The sequence below is a fragment of the Gekko japonicus genome, unplaced genomic scaffold, assembly GCF_001447785.1.
Source record: "Gekko japonicus isolate JY-2015 unplaced genomic scaffold, Gekko_japonicus_V1.1 scaffold1544, whole genome shotgun sequence".
NCBI lineage: Eukaryota > Metazoa > Chordata > Lepidosauria > Squamata > Gekkonidae > Gekko > Gekko japonicus.
Genome location: NW_015173180.1, coordinates 241,918 through 256,806, shown reverse-complemented (window position 1 = coordinate 256,806; position 14,889 = coordinate 241,918). Strand labels below are relative to the sequence as shown.

The following is a 14,889-nucleotide window of genomic DNA, read 5'->3' as shown; positions in this document are numbered from 1 at the left end:
GGGGTGGCGGGGTCTTTTGGGGGGACGGACGCTTCGGGCGCTGCAGCGGGGGTGGCGGGGGCTTTTGGGAGACAGGAAAGATGCTGTGGGCGCTCCAAGTGCTGTGGCGGGGGCTTTTTTGGGGTGGGGGAGTAAGGCACGGGCACTCTGGGTGCCACGGTGGGGTTGCAGGGGCTTTTTTGGGGGCAGGGGGTAGGCAGATCTGTTCATTTCCCCCCCACCCCCACCCCATATCCCGTAAACCAAAACAGTCCAGTGGCACCTTTAAGACCAAGTTCCATTCAGGAACCAGCTCTGGCTTGTCAGTGAGTGCAGATTTACTAATTCCCCCCCATAGCCAGTAAACCAAAACAGTCGAGTGGCACTTTTAAGACCAAGTTCTATTCAGGAACCAGCTCTGGCTTCTCTGTGAGGGCAGATCTGCTCATCCCCTCCCCCACAGCCAGTAAAGCAAAACAGTCCAGTGGCACCTTTAAATCCGAGTTTTATTCAGGTACAAGCTCTCCCTCCTCTGTGAGGGCAGATTTTTCTCAGCCCCCCCAGCTATCAATCCAAAACAGTCCAGTGGAGCCGGAGCGGTGGGTGCTGCCTTCTGACACACTTCTGGTGATGTCAGGGGGTGTGGCCTTCTGACACTTCCAGTGATGTCAGGGGGTGTGGCCTTCTGACACACTTCCACTGATGTCAGGGGGTGTGGCATATGCTAATGAGTTATGCTAATGAGCTCCTGCAGCTCTTATTCTACGAAAAGCCCCCCGAGGGAGACTTTTTGTAATTTGGCATGCTGTTTCTAATATTGTTGTATGCATGTTTTATTATGTATTTGAAACATTTTGTGATTTATTAGTTCTAAGTGTTTGCTAGTTTAAAATATTTATGTGAGTTTCCTTGGAAAAGGTGAGCAGTAAATATAAAATAAGAAAGTATATACATTGGGGTGGGGGGTAGAAAATCTGGCAATGAAACGTACAAGTTAACGCTCAACGGTGGTGATATAGTAGCAAATGGATTCATTACCTGTACTTGATTTTATAGTACAATTTATTTATGCTTTCCAGTGTGCATCATAATGCTATGCTAAACCAATTTGAGATTATAAAATACATCCATGATCCCCAATAGGGAGTATATTGATTCATTCAGAGCTTCTTAATGATGTACTTGATAAAACCTTGCATGAATTTCAAATCAAAATATATATCTATGCCCTCCCGAGGTGTTTGGATTACTTCGAAGTGTCAGATGAAATACACTATGTAGTTTTAAGGAAACAACATCCACCCATTCAGTCCCAATATCTTGTCACAACCTTCCCCTCCTGTAGTTCTATACAGGGGTCATTTTGTAGAAAAAGAGGTGCAGGAGCTCATTAGCATAACTCATTAGCATAACTTATTTGCATATGCCACATCCCCTGACATCACCGGAAGTGTGTCAGAAGGCAACACCCACTGCTCAGGCTCCACTGGACTGTGTTGGATTGCTAGCTATTGGGGGGGGGGACATGCAGATCTGTCCTGGCAGAGGAGGGAGAGCTCGTACCTGAATCAAACTTGGTCTTAAAGGTGCCACTGGACTGTTTTGGACCGGGGGGCCGGGGGGGGGGCTCTGCAACTTACCTGGCTGTTTCTTGCTCTGACTGAGGGCTACTGGGAGCAGGGGGTGGGGCCTGTTGCATGTGCCTGCCCCCTGGGCTCTTTACTGTTGGAGCTCCGCTCCTGTGCGCTCCTGCAGGAAATGACCCCTGGTTCTATAGCAGTTTGGATTGGAGGGGATGGAATCAGGGTTGGGGACTGCATGAAGCTTGTATTCTTCACTTTCAGTTTCACCGAATGCAACACAGGGAGGAGAGGCGAAATAATCCTCCCCTTGCATGGTGTCTTTATGCAGAGGGTGTGGTGATGTTCACTTTCCTCCCAAACTCCAACAATACTGCTTTAGTGCTAGACTACTTTTGTTCAGAGTTACGCATTTATTGAATGTTTATACACACACACACACACACACACACACACATACAAGGTTTCCTCAGTGAATTCCAGCTTGTATTACATACTGGGAAATATTAGTTTGCAAAAGGGTATTTGCATGTCAGTAATAAATGCCTGCATCCGGGAATGGATTGTCAGAACGGTTCCTGTGCAGTTAAAATATGATTTAGATTACTCTGCTGTTCTGGAATGTCCATCCTTACCATGCTCTCTTGCTTGTGCACACCAACACAATTCATTGATTGGTTCATCTTATGCTTCTCATTATCTGAATCTTGGGTCCCTGCCACACGGCAGGGAAAAGGACGGTCGAACTGCGGCTAATCTGAGCCACATCACAGTTGAGATGCCGCGGCGGGATCTCACGGATCTCCCGAGCCGCGGCGCCGTCGCTCCCCAGCACGATCAGTTGCCGGGGAGAATGCAACGGTGGGAAGGGGAGCCTGGCGAACTGCGCATGCTCACACATGCGCAGTTCGGCCAGGAGCCGGGGATGCAGCCACACTTGCCGCAGCCCAATCGAAAGAACCACCCAGGTAGGTGGTTGTTTTTTAGTGCGCTGTATGGGCGGGATGGGATGGATCAGAGACGATAGCACGATGTTCCCCAGATGTTGCGGTGGGATCGCGCCCGTTTGCTCCGACCCTGATCTGTCCTTTTCCCGGCCCAAACGGCTCGTATGAACAGGGCCTTGGTTGCGCTATGTACCCTGGTTCCAATGCAAGGCAGAATTACAAACACTGCCTCCGTGGTCTTAAGTAAATTTAACTCTCATTTGGATTGTGATCCTTGTCAATAGCATTCTCTCCCTATTTGTAACAATTTATCTGTGGGTGGCCAACACAGAGATATTTTAAGTCGGAGAAATCAAAACTCAGTTATCAGCTGTTTGGAGGAATTATGTCTATACTGATTTAAAATGTTGCTTAAATCTAAAGAAACAGCAAAGTCTGGGTAGGCTGATTTAAAGTACAGTTCAATCGTAGGGGGGGGGGAAGCCCTCTGTTTTAAAAATTGTTATTTTCCTTCCCTGGCATGCTGTTAACTCAAAGCTTAATCTACTATGCTTCAAAAACATACATTAAACTTTATCCTACTTTTCCTCATTTTGAAATCCAATCTATTTCGGTTGGCAGAGGCAATGAAAACAGCATGGGTAATCAGTAAAGTGGGGATTAATCTGTGATGTTCATAATGACATGGCCTGTTTATTGCAAGATGTAATAACATCGTCTCTGTTCAGGTTTTGCATCATTCCACAGTTTTATTGGACAAAACCTCAGTCTTTCACAGAATCATAGAGCTTAACTAGATAACTGAAGCTGAACTGTAATATTTGAGAAAAACGTCCAGCCTTTAATTAGGGATGAGATTCTCCAGGGTCTAGGCAAAAGAACATGTCTAAGATCTATGCGAGACTTGGAAATTATTATTTTAATCAAAACATTTAACTTCAACTTGTCATATCTTTGACTCTTGTTCACTTAAGAAGACCGATGTTTAATTAATAATAAATTAACCAAAATAACATAATTTGAGTAGCTCTTAAAGGGCCCTTACACAGACTTGCTTGGAAATCAGTTCAGATTTCTGGGTTCCCTTATCTTTCTCTCTCTCTCCCGGACGTGATCAGGATCAAGGAAATGATATCATAGCTTCCTCTGTGATAATGCAGTATGGCTGTTATAATAGACTAGGAAAAAGGCTTGTTGTGGAAATAAATACAACGGCCTCTAGAAAGAGGCTCTGGGCGGGTGCCCTGGCCTTGGACACTCAGTGTCAATTTGCTGTGGCGACCTCAGCAGGGTATAATGACACTGAGTCCACCATTTTTTCCAGAGGAACTGATCTCTGCTACCTAAAGAACAGTTGTAATTTTGAGTGATCTCCAGTCCACCCCTGGAGATTGGCAACGATGGTTCCCCATAAGGGAATAGTTGGTTTGGAGGGTGGAGTCTATGGCTTTGTACCTGTCCAAGGTCCCACGCCTCCTGAAACCTCACCCTCTCCAGGCTCCATCCCTCACATCTCCAGGAATTTCCCACCCAGAGTTGGCAAACCTATCTCCTTCCCAGCCAATCATCAACCTACCTTTATTTCCCTCTCACTCTTCAGCTTTCCACCCCCACACACACCTGCAGCCTATCCTGTGCTCTGAAGCCCTGACTGCTACGTCACATTGGCTGTCATATGGGAACCACCTCAGCAGCACATAAGGATACAGAGCCCACCATTTTCTCCAGGGGCACTGATCTCTGCCATCTGGAAAGCAGTTGGAATTCTGAGTGATCTCCAGCTCTCACCTGGAGATTGGACACATTTTAGCTCAGAAGAGCAAACTGTTTAGAATGTTAGAGGCAAAAGCCAATCAAGTCTCATATGCAAACGACCTCTGTGTTCCGAGGCAGAGGCCAATGAGGCTGCATATGCAAATAACCTCTGTTCTGACTGGCTATGTGGAGTGGGGAGAGGATTAGCAAAATGTTTAGAATGTTGGAGGCAGGACTCAGGCAAAGCAGCCAGTGGATAGGGAGACCCTCTGAATGACAGATCAGAGAGCGAACTGATTTTGGAGTGTGTGGAATGTTCTAGAGAAGTGCTACCACCATACGGCTTTTATTTATAAGGGAGATTATCAGTACTAATGACTGCTGTTGGGGAAGAAGGCTTGTTATGACACCTTGGGTATTTCTAGCCTGCTTAGCCAAATAATTGATTAAGAATTATCCTGTCGTGCAGCAAACCATTGTTAGGCACAGAGCTGCTCTGTCATATTTGTTGCAGATTAAATTGCTGTGATGAAGCGTTGAGAGTAGAGCCATGTGGGATCAATTTTCATCTTTCTTGTGGTAGTTGAGCAATACTGATGTTACTTGGATTGCCCAGGTATGAATAAAAATTGCTGAGGCATTGCTTATATTGACATAATATTTTGACATTTTCGTATGCTGATATGCTGCCGGGGAAAAGACCCAGCTGATATAGACAGCACTCTGTTCTCAGTTAAAACCATTTTCACTGTTTAATAGCCTCTCCCAAATAAACACTTTTGAAGGATTTATTACCATAGGTGAATAGTGCTTATGTTGTGTTCTAGTACATCTCAGTTTTTAGTATGAATTTGTAGGGCCTGAGTTTTTCTTCCCCTGCGCCTTCATTTGTAGCCTTATCACCAGAAGGGTTCCAAGTTGTTTATATGTTGAGAACTTTCCCACTGAGCATATTAACTGGAATATGCAATCTGTTGTATGCACTTTGCTTTGGAATTTTTGTAACCCACGGAACTGCTAGATTGAGGTGAATGACTCTGTTTGTATCTCAGGAAGAACTTGGAAAAGAAGGGAATAACTTCATTTTTTTTATTAAACAACAACACATTCTTTGCTACCAGATCTTGTTTCAGGTTGGGGGGGGGGTACCAAGGTGCTTTTGAGCTACATGTAGGGCTGCCAAATGCAGCCGGGGGCTGGCGCGCGTGTCACCCGAAAGTGACGTCGCACGCTGGGGGCAGGGCCACGCGATTTGAGGGGAAAACAAAGAGTTTTCCCCTCAAATCGTGTGGCCCCGCCCCCAGCGTGCGACGTCACTTCCGGGTGACGTGCACGCTGCGCGCGCGCGCACGCACCCAGGATCGTCCGGGAGCCCCCCGCTCCCGGACGATCCATATTTGGCAACCCTAGCTACATGGTACACAATGTGTCCCCCCCATCAATAGATTTAATTAAAAAATAATTGGAGATGACACAAAATAAAATATATATGCCTTCGTAATAATTATTCTAATAATTTTGCATGCACTAGTAAGTGTGTCTATGTATTAATCTCTGTTTTATCTAGTTGTTACATGTGTTTTGGAAAGCAACCATTCAGTAGATGTGGGAGAATGCCTAAAGTGGGCAGAACCTATGCCTTCTATTGTTCAAGAGTGCCATATTCCTTGCAAAGATGACTGCACATTCACCCCTTGGTCTAAATTTACTACATGTTCATCAGACTGTGTATCAACAAGGAGCAGAAGACGAACTCTCACAGGTAATATCAATATTTCACGCTTCATTTTCAGTCCTTGTTTCAGATGTGAGAGAGAGTTCAAAATTTGTCAGATGCTGTTAAAGCATTGTTCATAGAAGGATCTAGCTTTTGTAGCACAGTAATAGGCCCAAACCAGCTTAAATGTGATGCTTCCTGTCAGTGCAACGTCCTCCCAAACATTGCTAGGATGCCAGCATTGCATATGTAGCAGTTTACAACTAGTTGCATGCAATGACACTTGGGTACCTTCTGCTGTCCCACCAGAGTAATTTTCAAATCAGGTCACTTTTAAATCGGGCCTAATCTGTATAAAAAAATATTGACACAGAATGCTGATCATTACCTATTCTGACACAGAACTTTGCACCATTAAGCATCTGGCACCTGTTATCTTGAGAGAGGTCGTATTGGGAAATGTGAAGAGCACCTTCCTTTCCTTTTATACCCTTAGAAGCTCATTGATTCACAGATCTTGAGCAGCAGAAGATACTTGCTTCTTTTTTCATGCAAGGGCTAAAACGACTAAGACTGTGATAAGCACCTTGAAGAATATGTTCAGTATGATTACAATGACTGTAATGGTGATTTCTTATGATTTTCGGGGCAGATCTGCATTCAGCGATCAGGTGATGGAGAGATATGACTTGCAAAATTAGTCAATCATAAGACATTTGCAGTAAAGTAGTAGTGGTATTAAATAATACTCACATGCTTTTAGTAATATGGTATCATTTATGGATTTTAATTAAATACATAACTTATTTTTTAAAATTAAAATCTGTAATGACCTGAGGCTAATGCAAATGACACTCGTATGTTCTTTTTAATGCATAAAATATATTTGGATAAGTGAACAGCAAAAAAAGCATCATCTTTTTTTCTAGCTGCTGAGTGTTGAGGAAATGAGGGGTCCAGGAACCTTTTCATGCACTCCCATATTTATTGGGTTTTGCACACAATTAACACACACCACATTGACACAAAAACACACAGATCAAACAAATATATATGTAGACTACTACTGTTTTCAACTCACAGCAATACAGCTTACTTCTTGAAAATAAAGTTAATTCATTTCCCAAAGCAATTGGACCAGTAGCAATTTCCCGTAGAATTGGACCAATTCTATGGGCACCCAAACAGGTTACCCCCATTACCTCCATTGTTTCCAATGGGGAAACCCAGTCAGCAGCTGTTAAGGCAGGCAAGCAGGCAGCACCCAGCTGTCCGACTCTCCCAGAGAATCTCAGGGAAAGGGAACTGTCTTGGGAGGTGCTTGTTTGCCATGAGAACAAGTGGCACACTCCAGAACAAGTGGCACCTTAACCTTTCTGCATAGGGAAAGTGTCCTCTTCTTATCATTGCAGTTACCCTTTTCTGCATTTTTCCAGTGCTATAAATATTCTTTTTGAGGTGTGTGTGGAGTGAGTGGTCCAATGAGGTTGCACCCTCAATTTACACAGGGCAAGGCCTGTATAAATGTTGTTCCTGTTGGTCTTTTGGGGTTTCTGTGTGGCACTGTGGCATGCTTGCAGTGCCACAGTGCCACTTGTTCGGGAGTGTGCCACTTTTGCTTCGGGACATGGGGTTTTATGTGGGGAGAGGCTCCCGAAGCTACCCTGAAAATTTGGAGCCACTCCCTCAAACCCCCTCCCCCCCGAGCCACTTACAGCACCGTGGGGGAAAAGTTACATTTTTCCCACCATAGAGAACAATGGAGGGGATGGGGGCAACCTGTTTGGGGGCCCGTGGAATTGGACCCCCCTGGTCCAATGTTCTTGAAACTTGGTGGGTATCTTGGGGAGAAGCTCCAGCAGCCACCCTGAGCGTTTGGAGCCTCTCCCTCAAACCCCCTTCCCTCCAGCCCCCAGAATATACCCTATGTTTTCACCATTGACTTCAATGGCCTATAGGATATAATTGGGCCAAAATTGATATTCGGCTGGCCCAAAGACTCCCCAATCGGCTAGTACTGCTGAAATTGAAATGCTGGAGTCTTTGTGCTGGCCGAAATTGATTCTGCCTGATTTGGCCAAATTGGGCTGATTTTTTTTTTGCACACCCCTATGAGTCCTCTCCAAACCCATACAGTCAGCCAAAAAGGGGGGTTGCACTAAGTTTTCATTCATACTTATCCTTGATATAAAAAGTTTTTATCTGCCAAGGTAATTACAAATTTGGCAGACTGCTAAGGCATATCTATCTCAGATTTTAAAAAGCCTAGAGGGCTGTATAGCTGGCTTATTGATGGCTCTGATGTACTCTTTGTTTTTATAAATTTTATTTTTAACTTTTTAAGGGGATACAGAAGAAAGAAAAAGGATAGGGGGAAAGGAATGAAAAATAAAATTATGGAAACACAATTCAAAAGGCAATTTTTGCGGATATAAGAACAATCCTTGATTAAAATGTGTGTGTATCAGGGGTCGTTTCGTAGAAAAAGAGCTAGGGGAACTCATTAGCATAACTCATTAGCATATGCCACCCCCCTGACATCACAGGAAGTGTGTCATAAGGCCACACCCACCACTCAGTTAGTCTTAGTCTTAAAGGTTAGTCTTAAAGGTGCTATTTGTTAGTCTTAAAGGTGCTATTTGAACTCTTGGACTATTTTGCAGCAACAGACTAACACAGCTACCTCGGGGAAGCTCCTGGATGGGGCTGGGAGTCCTTGCGGAGGCCACGTGGAGTGGCCTCGGCCAGGCAGAGGGGGAGGACGCCAACTTACCCTCCTGCTTCTTCCTCTTTCTGCAACAGAATGAGGCCGGAAGAAGGGGGCGGCCGGAAGAAGGGGGTGGGGCTTCGTCGTGTGCCCCACCCCCCTGCACCTCACCCGGGGGAACTGCGTTCCTCCGCGATCCCCCCCAAACCGACCTCTGGTGTGTATATATAAATTTAAAAAGATGACATAACTTAGAAAACCACTATAACAACCTACTCAACTTATTCTACCTTTTTCTCAGATTTTCATTTTCCCCTAACTTATCAATCCTATCAATTGTATACTAAAACATGAATAACCTCTCAAAAATGTGTATATAATTTTAATATAACAGTTTGTTGTAATAAAAGTCATACAAAAGATAATATTCTTAATATTGCATATAAAAACTGTCATATAATATAGACCATTCAAATATATGTAATCTGATTTGGCCACCAATCTAGCTGAGCCAGAATAAAAGCTGATATTATTTGGATCTCATTTGGGCTCTGCTTCACTCGTGGAGTAGAAGCCAGAGCACACTTTTCTGTTTTTGCTTCCCTTCCAGTGTATCCAGGCACCAAAAACAGATTTCAGACTAAGGCCTGGTTCAGAGACGTACCTGGGACTGAGACCCTGGTTCCATATGGGAGGAACAGGCTCATATGCTTCTTTCTAGCACACTCCTGATATAAAATGTGACAAGGCCATTTTGCACTTCATCCTGAAAGGATGGTTTCTTCTCCTTCAAAAAATCAAAGAGAAGATTGTGCCATTTACTCTTCCATGTGTATGATTGTCTTCATGTAGCACCTGCATCAAAGGTTACTCTATGAACACACAGCCAAGCTTGTCTGCACCTTGCACCAGACAGACTCGTTTTAAAGGTTCTTTTTTCTTTGGATAGGATTTTTATTTTTCCACAATGGACTCACTGAGGTTATAACCAAAGATTTGCCTGGGGGAGAGAAGTGCTCAGTATCTGTTTCCCCATTTTTGCTATTTCTATTTACCCCTCCCCCCAGATCCTTTTACCCTCATAAAAAATTAGGTAGTACATTATTTGGTAAATGCAATTAACTCTATACTCATTATTAACAGATATGACAGACTTTTGCTTTCATGCAATAAGTTCAACAGAGCCAGGAAATTCCAAAATCTACTCCATTTACCCTAAGCTTGTATTTCTATATCAAAGCTTTAAAACTGACTTAAAATAATGTTGGTTTCTCTATGTGTGAAATTGTTTGAATATTGAAAGGCCACCTCCAGCATAACACTGTTCAAACTCACATGAGAATTACTTTGGAGTATAATGCTTATTTTTTTTAAAAAAAATCCACAAATGCTATTTTACACAAAAAGGCCCATTCAATTAATGCTTTATGATAAGAATATAACCATAGGTTATGGCAAACAATGGCTTGAGAGAGAAAGAATGAGATTTCCTGTTGGTTTTTAAGCACAGGCATCATTGTAAATGTCATTATATTATAAATTCTTTCCCAAAAAGAATCCACAATAATAATTTTTAAGCAAGAATAACTCCTTTTCTTTAATGAGCCATGCTCATGAATAAAGCAGTTTGATTCTCTTGTGTTCATACAATGAAACAGTGTTATTCAAAAGCCAGGTCATACCTACAATTGCAGAATAACCTTTAATTGGTTGCATGTTATGCTTTTTTTAAAAAAAGGCAATGTGATAGCTGCGCTCATTCTTGAAACCTTTTTATACAAGATATATTTTCTAAAGCTGTCATGTTTAATTCTTTTATCCTTTGTTGTTCAAACCTTTGATGTATCACCTTGGCTAATGAAACACAAGTAACTAAAACTTTCCACTTTTAAGTAGAAATAGAAAACATTAAATGTTTAAACAAGCAACAAGAAAACACCACCTAATTATTTTTATTTGCTTGAACTTAGTCTAACATAACATGTTATGATTGATACAGTATGGGCTGAACTAGATGTTGTACATGGATGTGTGCCAGTTTTTTGCCAGTCTTTTTTTCCCCCTTGAAAAGCATATTCTTGATGGCAGCATCCTAAAGGATAATTGAAGGGGAGAGAGTGACTTTAACCTTTTCCCATTTGTTTTTCTGCTCAACATTAGCCTGTTTGCTCTGGGAGGTTATGCTGGTATCTAAATTCCCTCCCCGTTTATAATTTAGAAAATTTGCTTACTGCCTCTCCAGATCTCCTCAAAGCAATAAAATAGAGATACAGTAAAAACAATACACATAAATAATAACAATAAAAGCATATCAACAAAACAATCTAAAGTTAATAAAATTGTGCCAATAAAAACAGCCAATTATAATAACCCAAGGTGTTGTTGTTTTTGTTCAGTCGCACAGTCGAGTCCGACTCTTCGCGACCCCGTGGACCAGATCACACCAGGCCCTCCGGTCTTCCGCCGTTCTCTGAAGTTTGCTCAATTTCATGTTTGTTGCATCTATGACACTGTCTAACCATCTCATCCTTTCCCGTCCCCGTCTTCTTTGACCCAAGGTGTAACAGCACATAAAATAGTGGTCTAAAATGACATTACTTAAACAGGCTAGGAGCAGACTGTAAAGCCTCTTTTTTAAAAAAAAATGGACATTTTTTGTTAAAAGCCTGGGTAGAAAGAAATCTCTCCCAGCAGTTTCATGTAAAAAAAAGGGAAACAAGATTATAGTTGTGAGACCCTGCCGCATAACTGCTCTGAGGCTGGGCAACAGTCCCCCAGCACCCCCTTTTGGAATCTGTCAGCCTAATAAGAACACAACCCCTGAAGCATGGTGCCCCACCCACTAGCTTCTAGAGAAGGATACCATGGTTGATAGTATCAAAAGGTGCTGACAGGTGCCATTTTTCCCCCAGTGAAGATCATATGTCTTAGCAACCGGGACTCTTTTTGTTCTGAACCCAGGCCTGAATATGAATTGAAATCTGTCTAGACAATCTGTTACCTCCAAGCTGCATAGCTGAAGCTGCATAGCACTTACTTGTTCAAGCTCTTGCTCAAGAAAAGAAGAGAGAAGATAAGAGATTGGATTTATACCCTGCCCTTCACCTACCCAAAGATGTCTCAGAGCGGCTTACAAACTCCTTTCCCTTCCCCTCCCCACAACAGACACCCTGTGAGGTAGGTGGGGCTGAGAGAGCTCTTGACAGAAACTCAGAACAGCTCTTATCAGAACTACAGCTTGCCCAAGGCCATCCAGCCAGGTGCAAGTGGAGGAGTGGAGAATCAAACTCGGCTCTCCCAGATTAGAGTCCGCGCACTTAACCACTACACCAAACTAGCTCCGGGTTGTAGTTAAGAACATAAGAACATAAGAGACGCCAATGTTGGATTAGGCCAAAGGCCCATCCAGTCCAACACTCTGTCACACAGTGGCCAAAAATACCAGGTGCCATCAGGAGGTCCACCAGTGGGGCCAGGACATTAGAAGCCCTCCCACCGTTGGCCCCCCCCCAAGCACCAAAAAGACAGCCACTTCCATTGTAAATGGGCCTGAAACCTCTGAACATTTTGTGATTGGCCCATGAAAATCAGGCGCCCCACCCTTCTGTCTCCCCCCATGACATGCAACGCGACAGAAGATGTGAAGACGTGGGCACCACGGTGCTGTTCATTCCCCCAAGGCCTGCTGCAAGTCACTGGCCTATACCTTGTGGCTAATAGCCACTGATGGACCTCTGCTCCATATGCTTATCTAATTCCCTTTTGAAGCCGTCCATGCTTGTAGCACCCACCACTTCCTGTGGCAGTGAATTCCATGTGTTAATCACTCTTTGGGTGAAGAAGTACTTCCTTTTATCCGTTCTAACCCGACCGCTCAGCAATTTCATGGAGTGCCCACGGGTTCTTGTATTGTGAGAAAGGGAGAAAAGTACCTCTTTCTCTACCTGCTCTTTCCCATGCATAATCTTATAAACCTCGATCATGTCACCCCTCAGTCGTCTTTTCTCCAAGCTAAAGAGCCCTAAGCGCTTTAACCTTTCCTCATAGGGAAAGTGTTCCAACCCTTTTATCATTCGAGTTGCCCTTTTCTGCACTTTTTCCAAAGCTATAATATCCTTTTTAAGGTGTGGTGCCCAGAACTGCACACAGTATTCCAAATGAGGTCTCACCATTGATTTATATAGGGGCATTATTATATTGGCTGATCTGTTTTCAATACCCTTCCTAATAATCCCCAGCATAGCATTGGCCTTCTTTATTGCAGTCACACACTGTCTCGACATTTTCAGTGAGTTATCTACTACAACTCCAAGATCTCTCTCTTGATCTGTCTCTGCCAGTTCAGACCCCATCAACGTGTATTTATAGTTAGGATTTTTGGCTCCAATGTGCATCACCTTGCACTTGGCCACATTGAACCCCATTTGCCATGTTGACGCCCACTCGCCCAACTTTGACAGATCCCTTTGGAGTGCCTCACAATCCTCACTGGTTTTCACCACCCTGAACAACTTTGTATCATCCGCAAATTTAGCCACTTCACTGCTTACTCCCATCTCCAAATCATTAATGAACAAGTTAAAAAGCAGTGGACCAAGTACTGATCCCTGTGGTACCCCACTGCTTACACCCCTCCACTGGGAGAACTGCCCATTTATACTCACTCTCTGTTTTCTATTAATTAGCCAGTTTTTGATCCATAAAAGGACTTGTCCTTTTATCCCATGATTTTTGAGCTTGCTTAGGAGCCTTTGATGAGGAACTTTATCAAAAGCTTTCTGGAAGTCAAGGTAAATAATATCTATTGGATCCCCCTTGTCCACATGTTTGTTCACCCCCTCAAAGAACACTAACAGGTTAGTGAGACAAGATCTTCCCTTACAGAAACCGTGCTGAGTCTGCCTCAATAGGTTTTGTTCATCTATGTGCCTACTAATTCTTTCCTTAATAATGGTTTCCACCAATTTACCCGGTATCGACGTCAGACTGACTGGCCTGTAATTTCCCGGATCTCCTCTGGAACCCTTTTTAAAGATGGGAGTGACATTAGCTACCTTCCAGTCCTCAGGAATGGAGGCTGATTTTAAGGAGAGATTACATATTTTTGTCAGGAGATCCACAAGTTCACAATTGAGTTCTTTCAGAACTCTTGGATGTATGCCATCTGGGCCTGGTGATTTTTCAGTTTTTAAGTTGTCTATCAGTTTTAGGACCTCCTCTCTCGTCACCTCAATCTGACTCAGGTCTTTCAACACCCCTCCTGAAATCAGTGGTTCTGGAGTGGGCAAGCACTTCTCATCTTCCACAGTGAAGACGGAGGCAAAAAATGCATTTAGCTTCTCAGCCATTTCCCTATCATCCTTCAATACTCCTTTTACCCCTTGGTCGTCCAAGGGCCCCACTGCCTCCCTGGCTGGTTTCCTGTTTCTAATGTATTTGAAGAAAGTTTTATTGTTGGTTTTTACGTTTTTTGCTATATGCTCCTCATATTCCCTTTTTGCATGCCTGACCACAGACTTGCATTTTATTTGCCATAGCCTGTGTTCCGTTTTATCAGCCTCACTTAGACTAGCTTTCCACTGCTTAAAGGAATCCTTTTTACCTTTTACAGCTTCCATTACTTTATTTGTTAACCATGCAGGCTTTTTTCTATACCTATTTGTGCCTTTCCTAACCTGCGGAATATATTTTTTCTGAGCTTTTAAAAAGTTTCCAAGCTTCCCCAATGGTTTTGACCCTTTCTACTATTCCTTTCAGTTTCCTCCCCACATATCCCCTCATATCAGAGAAGTTACCCCTTTTAAAGTTAAAAGTGGTTGTGTCAGTCTTTTGGGCCAATTTCCTATTTTACAAATGTTGAACTCAATAACATTATGATCACTGTTCCCAAGTGGTACAATCACTTTTACATCTCTCACCAGGTCTTGAGTGTTACTTAGGACCAAATCAAGGATCGCCTCTCCCCTGGTAGGTTCCGTGACCATCTGCTCCATAGCACAGTCATTTAGAGTGTCTAGAAACTCAATCTCTTTTTCTCGACTAGAACACATATTGACCCAATCGATGTGTGGGTAGTTAAAATCACCTATTACGACAGTTTTTTGTCTAGCTGCTATCTTTAATTCATTCATCATTTGAGCAACCCTGATAGTTGCTTAGGTCATTAAGACCTCCAGGGAGGTCTTCTTTAGGAGGGGTCTCATG

General features: G+C 43.2%; 1 protein-coding gene across 1 annotated transcript in view; it reads left to right on the top strand.

Moving 5' to 3' along the window:
- Window positions 1–14,889, top strand: part of LOC107119948 (thrombospondin type-1 domain-containing protein 7B-like) — a 419,856-nt gene that overhangs the window by 193,555 nt on the left and 211,412 nt on the right. Inside the window, 1 exon segment of the mRNA XM_015422578.1 lies at window positions 5,829–6,023. Coding sequence (XP_015278064.1) covers window positions 5,829–6,023 — 195 coding nt within the window.